This window comes from Drosophila ananassae, chromosome 3R, assembly GCF_017639315.1.
Source record: "Drosophila ananassae strain 14024-0371.13 chromosome 3R, ASM1763931v2, whole genome shotgun sequence".
Taxonomy (NCBI): domain Eukaryota; kingdom Metazoa; phylum Arthropoda; class Insecta; order Diptera; family Drosophilidae; genus Drosophila; species Drosophila ananassae.
In genome coordinates, this window is record NC_057930.1 from 13995563 (window position 1) to 14013355 (window position 17793).

At 40.1% G+C, this 17793-nt stretch overlaps 2 protein-coding genes across 2 annotated transcripts in view; one reads left to right on the top strand and one right to left on the bottom strand.

The window, feature by feature from the left end:
- LOC6496894 (mucin-5AC) overlaps window positions 1-17793 on the top strand; it is a 28716-nt gene that overhangs the window by 3958 nt on the left and 6965 nt on the right. Inside the window, exon 2 of the mRNA XM_001963158.4 lies at window positions 7480-7720. Coding sequence (XP_001963194.1) covers window positions 7489-7720 — 232 coding nt within the window. The 5' untranslated portion in view covers window positions 7480-7488. The remainder of the gene's footprint in view (window positions 1-7479; window positions 7721-17793) is intronic.
- LOC6498632 (outer dense fiber protein 3-like protein 2) lies at window positions 5674-6296 on the bottom strand. Its single transcript, XM_001963159.4, has 2 exons — window positions 6082-6296; window positions 5674-6021 (listed from the first exon to the last, which is right to left on the bottom strand). The coding sequence occupies exons 1-2, from the start codon at window positions 6095-6097 to the stop codon at window positions 5798-5800; spliced, it is 240 nt and encodes a 79-aa protein (XP_001963195.1). The 5' UTR covers window positions 6098-6296; the 3' UTR covers window positions 5674-5797.

Below are 17793 nucleotides of genomic sequence, written 5' to 3' on the forward strand. Positions count from 1 at the left end.
TTTCGGGTTTTTCTCGCCCATACTATTGTATTTATTTCCAGCATTAATCACCGGCGATACGAAAAGGTATCGGTGAGACTTGTTTCGTCTCGACTTTATGAGGGTTTCCGTTGCGCTAAACATATTCGGGCAATTTATGATTTCCCATTAAGCTAAATGTTCAATTAGCGCTAAGGCGTGATATTTTGGTTAATCAATGTCAGTTGGGGACATAAAATATATGCGAAGATAAAGGCCCAGAAACATGTGCGAACTTATCAGACAGGTGGCCGCAAAAAGGGGGGACGAGCCAGAAAAAGTGTTGGATGATTCAGGAAGCAAGTGTTAGCCTCGTTTCTGGTTGAGACATTTTAGACTGGATGACTGGGCTATAATGCCCTATAACCTCGCACTGACATCAACAAATTAATAAACTATTTAGGTCTTCCAACTACCACCAATAGTTTTGCTCATTTTGTATCGAATATACCAAAGAATTCTCTTGACAATCATTACTTGCAGTAAACTTTTCCGGTAAAAACTTCAAGCCGAGTTCTGAGTTCAAATTCTCTGCATTGCAAGTTGTTGATTTTCGGTGTTTTTTCTTCTGTTTTTCTTCCATTTTTTTTGTTCCCATAGCATCCACATGTAGGCAGAGTGCCACAAAATTGTTGTAAGTATCTGGGGGGATACAAAATTTATAACAGGGCCGGGGAAAAACTTTCAAGCTGGCCCAAAACGACGCCAACCCTTCGCCAGCCGCCCCACCTCTCGACCTCAAATTGTAGTTATAGCAAAACAAGCGTAAACAAAAACCTTTCCTGGTTCAGCACGGGCGGGGATGGGGTACATATTCATGCACAATTTGCATTTTCAGCCAGCGACTACAAAGCACCAAAGCGTCAACTACTTTACGTCAAATTTTTGTGTCAAATCAGCGCTAAATTCGGAGGCGTTTAGACAGCCAGCCCACTGCACCCCGCCTCCTTCGTGACAGAAGTGAACGACCCCCCACTGCTCGACTCAGCCGAATTGGCCATCGATTTTGGCCTTTGTCAGTCTTACCAATCTCGTATCATAGACAGCGAAAATGCAGAGCAAACATTTTAAACTTGTCTTGGGACTAAACGTGCTGCTGACAGTGACTTTGCAGGATAGAGCTATTGTCGGCAGAGAAAGGATGTAGGATATGTTTCGATGATACTGTTTATTCAAAGAAATAATGATTCAACCTATCAAGCTAATATTTGTACGTTTATTGATAGATTAATGTACAAAGTCTGTGTATTTTTAAACAGAAATAAATAGCTATAGGTTAATCATTTTTTAAACAGAGTATAATCACAGAACATTTTTTTGTTTAAATGCTTAATGAAACATGAGAAGCTATCATACTCCATAAAATATGTTATCAGAATAAAGGCACATTTCTAACCATTTCTAAGACTTCCAAACACATGTCTTTCGAAGAGATACTCGTATTTTTGCATATCCTGTTCACAATTTATCCATTTCTCTTTATCCATCCGAGTTTCCGAATAACTTTATCGATTTCATGCTCTGTGTGCATCCACCCAGCCAAGAATAATTCAGGAAACATCCAGTATCCTCTCTGTTGAGTTGCTTTTGAACTGACAAAATGAAAATTCGCATACGGAAACAACAATAATTGCTGCCATAACACTTGCAATGTGACGTCGATGACAGGCAGCAGCAACAGCAACACAGAAAAAGCAACAGAAACAAAGTTGCCGCCTTTGCTCGTTTCATTGGCATTGGGTCTCTGGTTGATTTTTGTTTTAGGTTTTTCACTTTTATTTGTGTAATATTTTTTTTTGGCTGCTTTACAACTTGCAGTGAACATTTTTGTGGCTTGGTCATCAACTCGTTTTGGCCCGGCTGCCAGGGAAGTCGTGGAAGAGATTCGAAAATTGTCCCGGTTGTTGCAAGGCAAAAAACCCGAAAAAAACAGAAAAAGTATCTGCAATTTGTATCTGAAAATGTATGCCATGGCCCACATTCGCCGGTAATAATTGAATTTCTCGCCTTACGTTTTCACTCCAAGTTCAAGTTGATGGCCAAGGAAAAGTGGCCATGGCGGTAAAAATCCGTCCAAATTAGATAAACATGTAAATGATTATTGACACAAAAAGGTTGTGCCGAGGGCCTCGGGCCTGAATAAATTCCGAAATCTGAATTCATTCATTCTGAATGTGTAATATGCATATGAATAATAAGAAAAGGACACAACTGGCGATACAAATTGACGTTTTATTTGCCTTTCACCTGATGACAGACGACAGCAGGCATCCGACTCCGGCAGGCGGCAGCCGAGAAAGGACCCCAAGGACTCGGGGAGGCTGGGTGTCTGGTGGATGGCAGGGTCGGTGTCAGAGCCTGAACCGAAAAACCTCAACGCATAATGAAGTAATTGACTGAATTTGTCTTTGGCCAACAACGAAAGTTGTCGGAGCCGAGGCTTGGGGCTGGGGATACAGCTTTAAGATAGAAATGTATCTGTATGGCTGGCTGGCAGACAGGGGTGGTGGCTACTTCATCGAAGATACAAAGATACGAATTCAAAAAGTTCCCTCTGCCGCTTTGACTTTCAAAATGTGAATGCACTTTTGTTGTACGTGACAGGTTTTTGTTGCTCCACTTTTGTATTTTTTTCGCTTTTTTTTTCGCTGAACGTCAGGAAGAAGATACACGTTTGGGTTTATTGACTTTTTGACTCACATTAAATGGGTCTTAAGTTACTGAAAAAGTTTTAATGTCTTGGCTCAGTGGCAGGATTTTTTGATGCGAATCAAGTAAAAGTAGCAAAAAGTAAACATTGTACCATTGTATTTAGAATATGGGTCAGTTGGTGAATTAAATTCGAAGCAAATAATTATATTAGGCAATTTATAGCCCGGCTAACTCTGTTATCCAATTTTGGCAGGCACATTAAATAAGCGAAAAATATACCCACTTTTTTTTTGGCAATTACTGAAACAAGTCACGTGCTGGGAACAGGGTCGATTATGGTTAATCAAGGGGAGGTTACACAGAAGATAACAACACGGCCAGTATCGACAATTAAAATCGGAAATAGAATAAATAAAGCGGAGAGCGTGTGAGGTCATCTGGTGGGTCTGGACTTCCTATAACCCTGTAATGACCCTTCAATCAATAGGCGTGTGTGTTTGTCAGATCGAGGGGGGGAATGGAATCAATTGCCGCCGGCTGTCAAATTAACATTGCTTACAATCCCATATCTTTTGTTACGAATATGTTTTGTTTTGCCCAAAAGTGTTTCATTGATTATCTGAATTGCTAATGACAGTTTGCCAAATAGAGGGTCGAATACGGAATATAACTAGGTGGAGAGGCCATGGGAAAAGATATGGGCTATTCGTGCATGATATTCGACTTCATTTTCTTAGATACTAGGCACTAAGTATGTAAGTAGTTCTGGTACTGGGGCCACACCTCAGGGCATTTAAATGCAATTAAGTTCTATGCGCACATTTCACAATTATCAACTCCGATCGGGCCAATAATTATTCATGTAAGAGGCCCAGACAGGCTGAGATCGTGCTAAAAATAAAAAAGAATGCATTATAGGCCCAAACCTCGCCATTGCCATTGCCATTGCCAGCCACTTAAGGGCAATTTTCTCTTATTATGGCAATAATAGAGGAGAGCCCCAACATGGAGATCTAACATACTGAACGAGTCAGGAATAGAATAGAGCCGGGCATGTGCCCCACTAAAAATAGATGCAACCATTGGCCATGGCCAGATGATGACGATGATGGCCCATAAACGCGGAGCAGAAGCTGCATGCCACTGAGCAGAAGCTGCATGCTGATTGACATAAAAGAGCAAGTGGAGTTATAAAACAAAAATCGAAGAAAACAGAGAGTAGTCCGTGCAAACTGGCAGCAGTTATGCCCAAGAAGATGAATCAACATTCCGAGCGGTCAACGTACCACGTTCTGCTCCTGAAGATTCTTCTGTTGCACATGAAAACGATAATAATGACGTGGTGGTGCTGATGATGATGATGACGAGGACGGTGATGAAGATGCCAGGCTTCAGCTTCATAAAGGCAAAGACATCCAGCCAATGGCTGCTACCAATGCATTGAAAGAGGCTGCTTAACAAAAAAGTCAAGACCATAAAAGAAGTTATCAAATACTCTATAAACACAATTTTTAAATTGAAAATTTTTAGGTGGATAAGGTCTCTGTGGATGTCTTGTTTCATTAAAGGATAAATATTGTTTAAAAACTGTTAATGTGATTCTTTAACCTAAAGAAAGTTTTAAGGATAAACCTCAAAGATGACCTCAAAAAATATTTGTTTTTATAAGATTCAAAATGTCTTCAATAAATCTCATGGCAGTTTAAAAAACCCTCTTATATTTATAATACATTCAGGACAGGGTATTCCTCAAAAAGGGAGCAAAAGCTGCAAGAAGGCAAAAATGAGCAAAGATGCCAGAACGTAACATTAAAATAAACGCGCTCAGATAAATCTTCAAGAGGAATAGCAAGGGTGGGGTGGTGGTGGTGGTGGCTCGGTGTAGCTCCCAAGTTCCCGAGATCCCATCTCTGGATGAATTCAGGCTGTTCCCTCCACCACCCCCTGCAGTCCAGCAGCATCGAAAATGCAATCAAATGCGAGTCCCTGGCTGTGGGGCTGTGTGAATACGTGATGTCCACGAAGGAGCGGCGATGGTGGTCACTTTTGAGGAGGAGAAAGGGCGAAGTCGTTGGGGCATCTGCAAAATGCACGCACATCGCACATCCGTGAAATTCCTGACTCGCCGCTGCCGCTGCCACTTCCACTGCCACTGCCACTGCCTTGTGGCATGTATTTACGTTGACGTTGCAATTACAACTGGGCTGCTGCCCAGATGGGAGGGGATTTCAGGCGGTCTCAGTTAGTCCAAAGCCCTTTCCTTTCTTTGGCTTTCTGTTGGCCATTCTCAGATGAGGACCAAGTGCACAAAGAAAAAATCTTTCTTTCAATTCAAATATAAATAATTTTAAGAAATTTTTACTCCTTTTTCCATCTGAAGACTTATTGTTTCCCTTTTTTTGGAATATTAAAATAAAGATTACTTTCCCACTAATATTTTCCCTCCGTGTAGAAGCCCATAGTGGACCTTTTCTTCTGTCCACTCGGTGGTGCCTGTTTACTGTGTGATTATTACAAGCAGTGGGGAAAATAACAGGCTTTCGCTTAGATGCCAGAAGCTTTGGCTTCTTTGGCCAACTTCTCCGTCAACTCAGTTAGCCGGGACGAGTCTGTCCCGGCCCGGCTGAAAAGTGAGTTACTTAAGAGAGCTTGCCGGAGGCTTCATTACAGACCAAAGGCCACGTCCTGTAGTGGATGCCCAACACAAAGCTGAAGAGCCCTCTAAGCCCCGTCCTCGACGTCAAGTGAAGTGAAGTGTCCTGGACGAAAAGGCTTTTCAGTTCCAACAAGTGGTTGTTGCCGCATTGTGTATCAATACCGTGGCATCATTATGGCCCGTCCCCTGCCACAACCACCCGCCCAACGATTTGCATCTATCGAGATGCATTTCAGGGGATCAATTTAAATGTGTCATCGAATTAATTGTGGAGCTGATGGATCAAAGCCATGCCAAAGCCAGTTTCCATGACATCGATTTGAATGTAAATTGAAACAATTTGGGGCTGGGTTGACTTCAGAACACACGGCTTTAATCTATTTGGCAGTCATATGGACTGCAATCACACAGCAATATGCATCTCCATCGCCGACTTAAAATCATCATTGGTAACATTGGTACATTGAAGCTCTACTGGTACCTGATGGGCATGGGCTTCCGCAGGGGAAGCCGCTCCAGCATTGAGAAGTGTTGGCCATCGGATTTTCCATATCGGGTTACCTTGTCGATTCTGTAGGCAGCTGGTCCAGGTCCGGGCTTCTCAAAGCGTTTGCGATCGATGCGGCGGCCAAAGGAGTATTGCGGCCCGCGCTGACCAAAGCTGCTAGGTAGCATATAGGCTCCTGGTCCAGGTCCTTTTAAAATACATCCCTACTATATCCGCTTTAAACTAATTGAGCTCTTCAAAAACTCACCCAAATTTCCAGACATTTTATAAAATTATCTATAATAAAAATACTCTACACGATTTTATATTTGTTATTTTTCGAAATAATGAAAATCAGTTTCAAAATATGAATTTTGAATCTACACTTGTCTGTGTTTACCGAGAGGTGTTGGGATACGATATAAAAGTCTGGTAGAAAAGCATAAAACAATTTGACAAACTGATGTCAAGGATAATGTGATCCGAAGATTTCAAACTACCCGAAACAATATATATAAAAAAAAACTTTAAACATTAAATGCAAATTCATTGAATGGCGCCAGTGGTTCTCGCAAACTGATTGATTAAATATTTATTTATTGCGATAACTCCGGCAATCTGCTTAATTATCCGTAAATCAACAGCTACTCGCAACGCCCAAATACCCAGCGCCGGAAAAAAACTACTCACATTCATTAATTATTAACACCTAGGGCGTAAAAAACATTAATTAACTTTTATGCACACGCTACACTAATTAATATTTAATTCGTTTGAAATTCTATCTGCAATATGTGCGATTGTTCTAGCCGCTCTCTCTCGGCATCCGAATCTGAATCGGATTTAGGGTTTCATTCGTAAAATAATAAATTACTTAGCTCGGTGAGTGCCAGAGGATGTCCAGGAGATCTTAATTAATTCACACGTTTGACAGACAAATTGCCAGCTCTAGTAATTTTATGCAAAACCAATATCATCGACGCCAAAGCGTTTTATCAAATTAAGCATTTTGCATTCCCCGTGTTACCATAAATGTTAACCGTTAACCAAATTATGTTGACATGAAATATTCATGGCATATTTGACATAAATCACTTATAATCAAATGGTTAACATCTTTATTGTGTTTATTGTGTTAGTTGTTGGCCGAAAGGTTGTTAAGAATACTAAAAATGCAAAGGCAAAAGCTTGATAAATGCAAATTATGTGGTTTCGTTCGACTCAGCCTCGGCTTGAATCATTTAAATTAATGGCTTAGTATTTTATTGTTGTTTTTAAAAATAGACAATGAATTAAATTACTTGAAACTTTAAATGATTTTAATTTAAGGCACTTACTGCTTTCTCCAAACTAAACTTTGGTAATATGGGAAAGTGATTACAACTTCTGGAATTCATGTTCATCAACTTTTTTTCAATTAACATTTCGCCTTGACTATTGAACTTCCTCGCTGACCTCCTTTTTTTCCATTTTTTTTTTTTTTGAAACTTTTACCAGATACTTAATGCAGTTTTTTCCGACATTTCTCTTTAATTTTAAAACTTTTCGGCTGATGCAACAGCCTTTGAATTAATTAAGAAAAAATCAATACATCTATAAAGTGGTACTGTTCAATAAATGGTTCTTGAATAACTTGTAAGACTGATATCCTTTTCATTTATTTTAGATAACAAATATGCACAGAACAGAGAACCAATCGAAGCCTTCACAGCTGAGGAGACTCTGCCTGGAATTCCATTGTGAGGATTTTGGAACAAATCTGCAAATGTCCAGGAAAAAATGCAATAAGCAACAGCGTCGAGGACGTCGAAGGCGGGAATGTGCTGGGAATTCGTGGGGACTTTACGGGTCCATCAGCTTAACCATATTGATGTTGGCCATTTGCATGGCCCACACGTCGAATGCCGGTAAGTGTTGAAATCCGAAATCCGAAAGCTGGAAACTGAAAAACTAATAAAATTCTGTTATGAGTCCAATCATTGGGCAGGGGGAGCTGGGAAAACTGGGGCAGACACTGAAATCTGACAGCAACATGGAGGCAACAGCAGACACACAAGCCTCAATTAAAAGCACATCAATAACATTCTCCGAGAACCCCACCCTCCATCCATCCATCCACCCACTCATGCAATTGGCACTTGGCGTGCCAGTTTGGCTTGAGGGTCTCTGGTCTCTGTGATTCCGGATTTTGATTTATTTAACAATTTAGCAACAACATTGCCAATGTCGCAAGCTGTGACTGTGACTTGTTCCCCTACCTCCTGGGGGGAAGGATTTTTTCTTCTTGTTCATAGAACATATTGAAAATTATGCAACTGGTTTTTGTTTTTTTGGCCCAATGGAGAAAAATGGCCAATTGATCGGAAAAGAGATGTAGAAATTTGATTTAAAAGACCAAGGAGAAATTAAGGTTGCAAAAGCTTAATAGTTTCCCAATAGATTTTTCATTCGTTAAGTTTCTTAATACAGCTATAAACTATCCTCCTGGCATTACCTAATTTTTCTTAATATCCAATATCTAGTACCCAGTATCCCCATTGAAACAAGATGTCAATCGACAACCACAAGTGCCACAGAGCATGCAGCAAGTGCAACAACAATGTAACCAAAATAAACTTTTCGCTACAGTTTAGAGGAAAATTAACACTATCCCGTCACTGGGTCCCTTTTGGCCCAGTTCTCTGAGCCAAAATAAACATCGGGCCAGTAGCAACAGCAACAAAAAAGGAAAACAAAATTTAACCCAAAGCTGTTCTGGTCGCATCAAAATTCCCCTTGGGTTAAATTTTGTAAAGCGCTTTAATCGCTAAGCTGCGTTTAGGCGTCAGATTTGGTGTTTTTTTCCCCTGCTCACGTATATATATGTACATATATGTAGTATGTGGAGGCTCCTTTTTGTCCTTTGTGTTTTAGCAGCTGTTTAAACATTTTTGCCAACTCTGCTGTTGTTGCTATACCGAGTAATGTGTCAGGGTGTGACTAGATTTTGGGAGAGTTGGTGAAAGTATTGAACATAGAACGTAATTTTTAGTCAGCTTCATTCCGGTTTTAAAGAAGTGCCCAAAGAGGCTTTTCTTTTCTCCAAATTTGGTAGATTTATATTTTGATTATTTTTATTACCAACAATTTTAAATACTACCAAGTACTCTCTAGTCCTTACCGTCCATAAGTCACTGTTTTTTGATGCTCTTTACCGCAACGAGCCGCCAAATGAGGCTGTCCGGGAAAGGATTCCGCCGGGTGTGAAGGAAGTACGGGCTCGTGGGGTTCCCCGGACTGGCGAACTCGCGGAAGTGGCGGCTGCGGTTTTTGCATGTGTTTGCTTGGCAGCTGCAATTTTCGTTGGGCATTTTACAAGCCCTACCCCATGCCCCTCATCTAGCCGTTTGAGCCATGTTGAAGTTCATCCTAGTTACATCCAAAAAAAGAAAAGTTTCAAAGATCCGCCACAAAAGAGCGGTTTAGTCTAGTGCGCCACTTCTTTTTTTCAACGAACATCCTTTTTTGTAACATCCTTTAAATGTTAAATGAGCGTTCTAGACATTTTTTCACTCTAATCCCAGAATTCTTTAATCCACAATTCTTACGACTTAACAACAGCACGAAATTAATTTTAATCTTTTATGAGAACCTTTTTAATTTTCAAATAAGTGGTCATGAAAGGGTTTAATTTCTAAGGAATACCTTTGCGAATTTAATGAAAAACCATACAGGAAGTTACATACACTTTTTCATAGTATTAAATATATTTACTAAATGTATGATTAATGATAATTTTCCTCTTTGGATTTGCATATGATTATACAATTTATTAATTTGAGGAATAGCTTGTAAATTGTACACACAATCTGAGAGAACCCTTCTATCTGAAACTGATTGACTTGAAAGACTTAAGGGTATAAAGGATAAGCATGCCTAGCTACTTTCTTTTTAACTGCCTTTTTATGAACCTGAAAATGGTCCTGGGCCATAAACAAAAAGCCAAATCGAGAAACCAACAAAATGGCCCTCAAACTCCTGTTAAGAGGAATAACAAACCAAAGCAAAACAGGAGCTCCAATGTGGAGGGAAACAAATGCAATCGGGGGAATTCAGTTGGGGGGAAAATTCTATGAAGTCAAATCAAACTTAGGTACGAACAAAAAAGTGTTTGTATTCCGTATGCAGGAGGAATCCTGGCCCCAGGACAATTGTCAAGGTGAAAAAAGGGAACCAAGCAGAACAAAAAAAATCGACAGAATATAAAAATGAACTACAATTTTGCAAATTTTAAGCACATTTCACAGTCGTGTGCTGTGCTGTGAAAAAGTCGTCAGCGTGGCGAGAAACCGATTTGCATATTTACACCAACACAAGTGCAAACAGGACCCACACCCAGATCAGGACACACCCGCACACATCTATAACTTGCATACAATAAATCTTGTGACGTCTCGAGAGAAAGACGTCACGTAGCATGGAAGAGGTTGGAGAAAAGTAAGAGATGCTGGGATACGTTGCTTTTCCTGTTTCCTGCTTAAGTTCCTGCCCAGCGTTTGTTGTGTGTGAAATCCTTGCAGTCGTCGAGGATAGTTCACAGAAGGTCCTTATATCCCAACATCCCCTGCATCCACCGGCACACCGCAGACTGACGGTGAAAAATTGTTGCCAGTTCACATGAAAATTGTCAGAGCGCTATTACCGAAATGAAAATGAAAAGAAAATCGAGCTCATCATGTGTACACTGTACAGTGTACACTATACTATACACACTATATAAAAAAAAAACACTCTCGTAGTACACATTTCCCAATCTCACTGCTCCGTTGCATTGATAATGAGAAAAATAAGGAGCAAATGCGAGGAAAGCACCGGATTTATATTCATACTGCGAATGCAACGAAAATGCTTTGGTAATACTTAGTTACGGAAAAGCGACAAGAAAATATTTCGACAATGGCTTAAGCGGGAAACAGTTCACCGGGCCAGCAGGACAGAGAACTGTCAGCAGACATATAAAAATACAGAGACCTGCAAACAGATGTAGCTTATCAACGGACAAATAAACAGATGGAATACGAGTATTAATCTGGGGAGTCAAACACATGAAATGCTTTCAAGCCAAGATACTTTTAATAAGAAGCGGTATGCTTTCGATTTGATGAAAATGGAATTGCTGCCATACATTCCATTTAATCGTTAATTTTTCTTTCAGTTTCTAGACTCTAGAGTCCAGAGTGATAAGCTGCATACTTTTGAATTATTTTGTAGAACAGATGCAAATGGGGTTTTAACTAAAAAAAATATGGTTTGCCTATAGGTTTTTTTTATTTATTTTAATATTTTTTTAAATATGGCCCAGGGGGAAAACTTTTCTCAGCCTATACTTAAAGAAAAATATAAAAACTTAACCATTACCCAACTTAAATGAAGTAATATTTTATTTCCCAATAAGTAAGACTTCGTTTGTAAATTACCAGCCTCAATTATAATGTTTTTCTTTACAATTGATTGACTTTCACCCAATCCATCCTTTGTCCTACTAGAAGGGGTCTGTTCACCGCAACCACATCATGTTCTGCTATTAACTTACATGGATGTTTCCATGCATCCTGAAAGCAACATATTGTTACACTAAAAGACCTTCCTCCACATCCTGTTTACTTTTTTCTCTCCATCTGTCACGTGTGGGAGAACGGGGTAAATGGATAAATAACGATATGTTTACGGATGGCACTCGGCGAGGAAAATGTGGAGCAAAAACAAATGTGGAGCTGATTTATATGCGATTTTTATATGCACACGTAGTTCTCACTAGGGAGACTGGGAGTCTGAGACACTGAAACTGTGAAATGCCAATAGACTTGGCCCAGGAGACCACTCCTTTCCCGGTTGACAGTTGCCTGTTGCCTGTGTTGCCGATGTGTAGGGATCCGAGTCTTTGGTTTCATCGGGGCCCTGGGCCTCGGCAAACAAATGTGGCGGCGTCTCCGCTTGTCGTCTGAAGAATTTGTATGCAAACAAACGGGACAAACAACAAACACCCGGCACACTGGGAAACAAACAAGCCGACACAGTGACACATGCACATGCGACAGACGACAGCCGACACACGACTGACGACCCAACGACAGACAACATACAATGTTTTTCTGTTTCAATCTTTCGTGGGAACGGCAAACGTCTTCAAGGCGAAACCGAGATTTGTTTGCCTTCTTTTCGGGGACTCTGACTTAAAGCCATCAGCTTTAAGCGAATTCTTAAGAACATTTGAACTGCAAAACGGCAAATAGCTGCTCATTTTTAATGCATACTTCATAAATCCTTGTCATAACTTTGTTGGCAAACTTGACTTGCCACCACCAGCTTGGAAGTGTTCTTCGCGGCGTTGCGTATACGCAGCGTGGGTTTCGCCAATGCAATTTTCTGGCGTATGGCCACGCCCCCTTGGAGCAAGATGGGCCATCAATAAAAACTAAATTTCTAAAAAACAATCATGTAAATTAAATGTATTTGCTTGACATTTGCCAGATCGTGTCATCCCTTTTTTTCAATATCCTTTTTCTTAACACTACATAAATTCTAATGGCCAACTGGAGACTATACAGCTTACAATTGTTCCCTAAACGCAATTCAACTTCAATTAGCATTACAATGGCCCAAGTTTAGGGAGTTTAAATGCCACTTTTTAAGCCTTTTTTCCCTCAACCCTTTGCCCAGAAAACCAGAGGGAAAAAGTTCTTCAGCAAACCGGAAGTATTTTAATTTCCGCCTCTGCTTTTCTTTTTTTTTTAAATTTGTTTACTGTTGCCAGCTTTTAGGCGTCGGGGTTTTTAATTGCAGAGCTTCATGTTTTCGTTTTAACCATTTTAACCATTAAATTAAAGTAAATACTTTAAGCGTTTGGCAAACAGCAGAAGCCATCGGGAGACCAGAGGTCGCTAAATAAAATGCGAGAAAAACTGGCAGTGGCTGTGGAGAGCAGCGTAAAAATTTGCATAAAATGTTTTAATTCAACCGGCGAGGCTAGGATGTGGACATGCGGCCCCCTGACCCCTTCGCCTTTACCCGCATTATGTCCAGCCTGACATTTTAAAGACACCAGAGGCGTTCTCCCCCCCTCGCGGCTTAATTGAATTGTTTAATGGAGTCTTACGACAACAGAGCAGAAAAAAAACGAACGAAAAGGAAAAATCAAAACGGCATAAAATAAAATGCGGGTCGAAAGCAGATGCTTTCACCTTTCCGGCCTCTCACTGGTCCCAGGCCCAGCCCTCTCTTCCGGCCACTTTCCCTGCCCCGTTAATTTAACGCCACTTGGCAGTCGTAAAAAAACGGCAACAAATTGTCGCCTTTGGTCAAAAGGAAAGAAGTCCAACAAAAGAGCATAAAGAACCAGAAAAAGGCCAAAACCAAAAAAGGGAAAAAACCAAGAGACGCGTAACGAGAAAAAGGTAAAAACGGATACAATATTATCATCGTTATCAGGTCTCCAGCTGTTATCAGCTTATCGAAACGGTTGCAATGCATTCAATTTGCCATTTTATTAACCTGTCTGAGAACTACCTTCCTCCGGTACCACTCCATGCCACTCCACTCCAGTGCCCCAGTGCCCCAGTACTCTGAAACTTTTCCACAATGGCAAAAGTTAAATCTGTTCGCATTATTCAAGCATTTACGTGGCTTAATCCTAGCAAAAACTTTTTCCCATTCCTCCCCCCAAAAAAATCCACAAGCCATATTTTCTTGGTTGTATATTCTATAGGTTTTCAATACAAAAAAAAAATATCATCACTAGGATGCAGAAGGTTACACACCACTGGGGATTTGATGCCGCAAAAATATTTTTGTAATTTAAAGTTTCAGCCGACTTTGGGCCATAACTATAGCCAAAGTCACGTCTGGCAATAAAAATGAATATATACTCTTGGCATATGCAAACCGGGCGGAGAGACTTCTATTCTAGTCATCATTTGCTTACAAGTGTTTCAGGTGATTCCATAAAGTTTGGCTCATAACTTTTCTAGAAATTATTGGAACTAGATCGTTAGGAAGTTTTCCACCTTCAACTCGGGCGGGAAAGCCAGTTTATTGAAGGGACATTTAAAATAGTTATTGTTTACAATAAAATAAATAGGGCTATAAGTGGTGCAATATATTTAAGTTTATAGGAAACATTTATTAAAAATTACTAATAAATTAGAGGGGGTTTAGTCATGGCTTTTAACTGACTAGTTTTTGGCATTAAAGTTGCATAGAAATTAGCGTAAAATCAAGTAGAACGTAGTCTTTAAACACTGAACACTAAGTGCCAACAATCAGCATACTCCCACAAACAAAAACTTTCCCATATACACTCACTCCTAACTAACTGTCATAATACGTGCTCTAGATGCTGCAATAAGCATAATAATGGAAGGGGCGGGCAAAGGATATTGCCAGGACAACAAACCTCAGACAGGGCAAACAGAAACCGAAGCTACAACTTTGCCCCCTCACTGGGGCTTCACTCTAGGCCAGGTCCAGGTCAAATGGGTAACAACAGCAAATCTGGCAAAACTTACAAGCGACACTAACGAAAAGTTTATTTCGTCTTGCTCCTGCCAATGTAAAATTGTGTGTGAAATCGGAAAATTAGTCCCCAAGGAAGTTCATCGTCAAAAAGGAAAAAAAAAACAGAAAAGTCTGGAATATGAACTCCAATATCAAGCAGTGGTTGTTGGCCCATATTTTTCCGGGCCAGTCCAGGGGTACTGGGGGTGAGCTTAAAGCGGCTTTAAGTGGTCATGAGCACGCCTCAGTGAACAGAACCTGGCCAGGACTGAAATGGTCTGCTCCGAATGGAACCAACTGACTCGGCATAGTCGATAGTGGATGAGTTTGCGGATTCCTTGTTTGCGTAATTGTGGGTTTTTGGTGTTCTGATATTTCGGCCATATTCCAGTTGTTTGGCTTGTTGTTTGGACCGAGCCATGGCCACTGGACAATTGGACAATGGAAATGTTGCTGTTTGTATAGGGCTTAGAAGCTGGGATGTACCGGAATTCCTAGATCCCCTGAGGTCAGAATGAGGTTGGTGTTGATTCCTGGAAAAGCCATAAATGAATTAATTGGTTGAGTTTGAAGGCTGGGCTTTGAGGAATAAAAGTTATGAGAACAGGGAAACCTTAGCCAATCGTTTTTATTACATGATGCAGTCTAGAATTTAAATCATATAATAATGAAAATAAATACCAACTAACCTACAATTTAAAGCCCCTTACTATATTACAAACTAATCACAGCTCATTAAAATCTCATTCAAATCGAAAATCAAAATATGACCCAGAAAGTGAAAAGCATAGCTGTCTCACATAACACCGCTAAGATCTTATCAAAATAAGCCAATCAAAAAGTGGCCAAGAAACCAGAAACACCGCAAACATGTAACAAAAACGCTATGCTGTAACTTTCCGACGATCGACCGACCAATTACAAAGCCAAAAGCCAACTTTTTACGAACGAATCTGGCTACGTTCGATGGCACAGCAGCTGCCACTTGATAATGTGCTCAAACATCATCCTCTGTTGGCGTGGCCTAATGCGAAAAGCAAACAGAGGCCGAAAGACACACACAAAAGGCCAAAACTCACACGTGCCGAGCTCTCGCAGCAGCAGCAGCAACTTCTAAAATGAAAAGTGTTGAAAAACTTTTACTTTCGTTGCTGCTACCCGGTCTGCGAGTTGGCCTAGACCAAAGGGCCGGAACGATTCGGCAGTGGCATGTATGTAAATTAGCCTTTAAAGACCAACAAGAGAGACGCTGGCCAACAAGTGGCGCGCGTTCGTCTCGCAGCCGGTAATTATATTGTGGTCACGTTTAAGCCAGGCATCTCTTTTATGGCATGTTACACTTTAACGCCGATCTGCCAACTCTTTGCCGGCTCAAAAAAAAGATAAAATTAAATAAAAGAGCAATTGGAAGAGAGTGTTACCACAACCAAAGTCAGGTCAAATCCATTTAGTTTAAGCCAGCACAAAGGCCTTCTTTAGCCCTAGATATGGGTTTGAATTTTGAAGTCCTGCGGTTTAAACAATTAACATTAATTATTCTAGATTAATTGTATTTATTGAAAGCTTAAGCACTTATTTATTTAATATTTCAATAAATCTAAAAAATATAAATGAATAAATTTTAAAACCCATCCAACGTATAAACATGCAAATGCACTTGGATCAAATATCTTTATGCATCATTAGTCTTGGCTAATATATCGCTGGCAAAAGTAATTATTGACATTGAATTACTGATTACTGAAATAACTGATGTAATAATATTTCATTGTAAAATGTGTCTGGCAACAACCAGTAGCCAGTAACCAGTAAGCCAACAACCATACCAATATGTGATTACTCAAATTGCTACAATTAGGCGCGTTAAGCACGTGAGGCCGGTACAGTGACAGGGTGTACTCTATATCTCCATCGGCTTTCGGCCAAGTATCTTTTGGCCATGTGTCGGGATTGTCGGATTGGAGAGGCTAATGCGCCTAATGACACTCTGGAATGATGCGACAAAAGGCAGTTGGCCAGCGTGCTTACAGTCGGCCATTATTAATTTAAATAGCCGGGGCCGGACACGGGCTTGGGCATGGATATGCCCATGTCTGAAATGGGGGATTATGGGTGGGCGTCTGTGGGTGGCTCTGGGAATATGTTACCCTAACTACAGACACAAACACGCAAATGCTTAAAAAGCTCCATCGGAGACTGTCATCGCACCAAATTGGCCAAGTTAACACAGCTCATGAGATTAATATGGCGCGTTTCACACGTCTGCATTGATAATTCGATATGCTACTTACTTTGGGTCGACGGCGACATTGCAATGCAAATTTAAAGATATACAATATACAAATACAAATTTGTAGTACTTTTGTTGGCAATTAGCCAAAGATGTTTAACAAGTAGATGCTTGTAGATTGAGATTTATTTGTTATTTATTCAGAGTATTTTAAGTTTAAAAATGATCAGATTTAAGACATCTTTGCTTTGTAATTTCATGCTTTAAGCCATCTTATAACCATCTTTAATCATACTTTTTTCATACTTTTGATTGATTTCATCATAATTTGTTTTAACTTCCACCAATTTGAACTTTTTTCAATCTTGTTTTCTATCTTTAAGGGGTTTTCATGCATATCACCTGCCATTTAACCGTATAATTTGTTGTCTGAGGTTTCTTTTTGTTAAGGCGATGAGTTTGGGTTTTATTTTCTGATGTTTTTTTTTTGTTTGGCTGGATTATTTAGACAAAAGTCTCTGACACCACCATCACCGTTTTGGCCCACCTCATTTATCATCTTTGTCCAGGCCCCGAAAACAAGTGCAAAAAAAAAACAGAGCTCAGAACACTGGCAAAAAAACTCATTTGTTGTCATTTGTCTCCGCTGGCCCACCTCGGGACCCACCTCTTTCCCCCCGTCTGGTTGATTGTTTTTTATTGTTTTTGCTTTCATTTTGAATGACATTTAAGCGTCAATTTAAAATCGCATTCACAACTGCCTGACTTACGCGTCGCTGGTTTCTCGGTCTCCCCGTTCTCGGTTTCCGCTGAAATTCCCCATGGAAACAATGAAATTATCATGGCGGTATTCAAATACTTATAATGCTGTCTATAAGCATGACGGCATAGTATTCTTGTTACCAATTTATTAGTTTATTTAGCCTTATAATAATTTAAGTTTTGTCATTCCATGTAACTCTCTTTCCCATTTTACAAGTATTTTACGGTTCAAAGTCTTGAACATTTTTGGACCAATAAAATCGCAATTACTGTTACAATTCATGGACTAAGAAGTTCTTTATTGCATTTGACGGAGCAGAAGTCATGTCAAGCTAACACATTTAATGTCTAACTAACCGCAAACTGGTTAAGAAGCCCAAAGGAGCCGCCAGAAGAGCCCACAAACCCGCAACGATTTAAATGTTCGGCGGGAATTTCGCTTACCAAGCTTCAAGG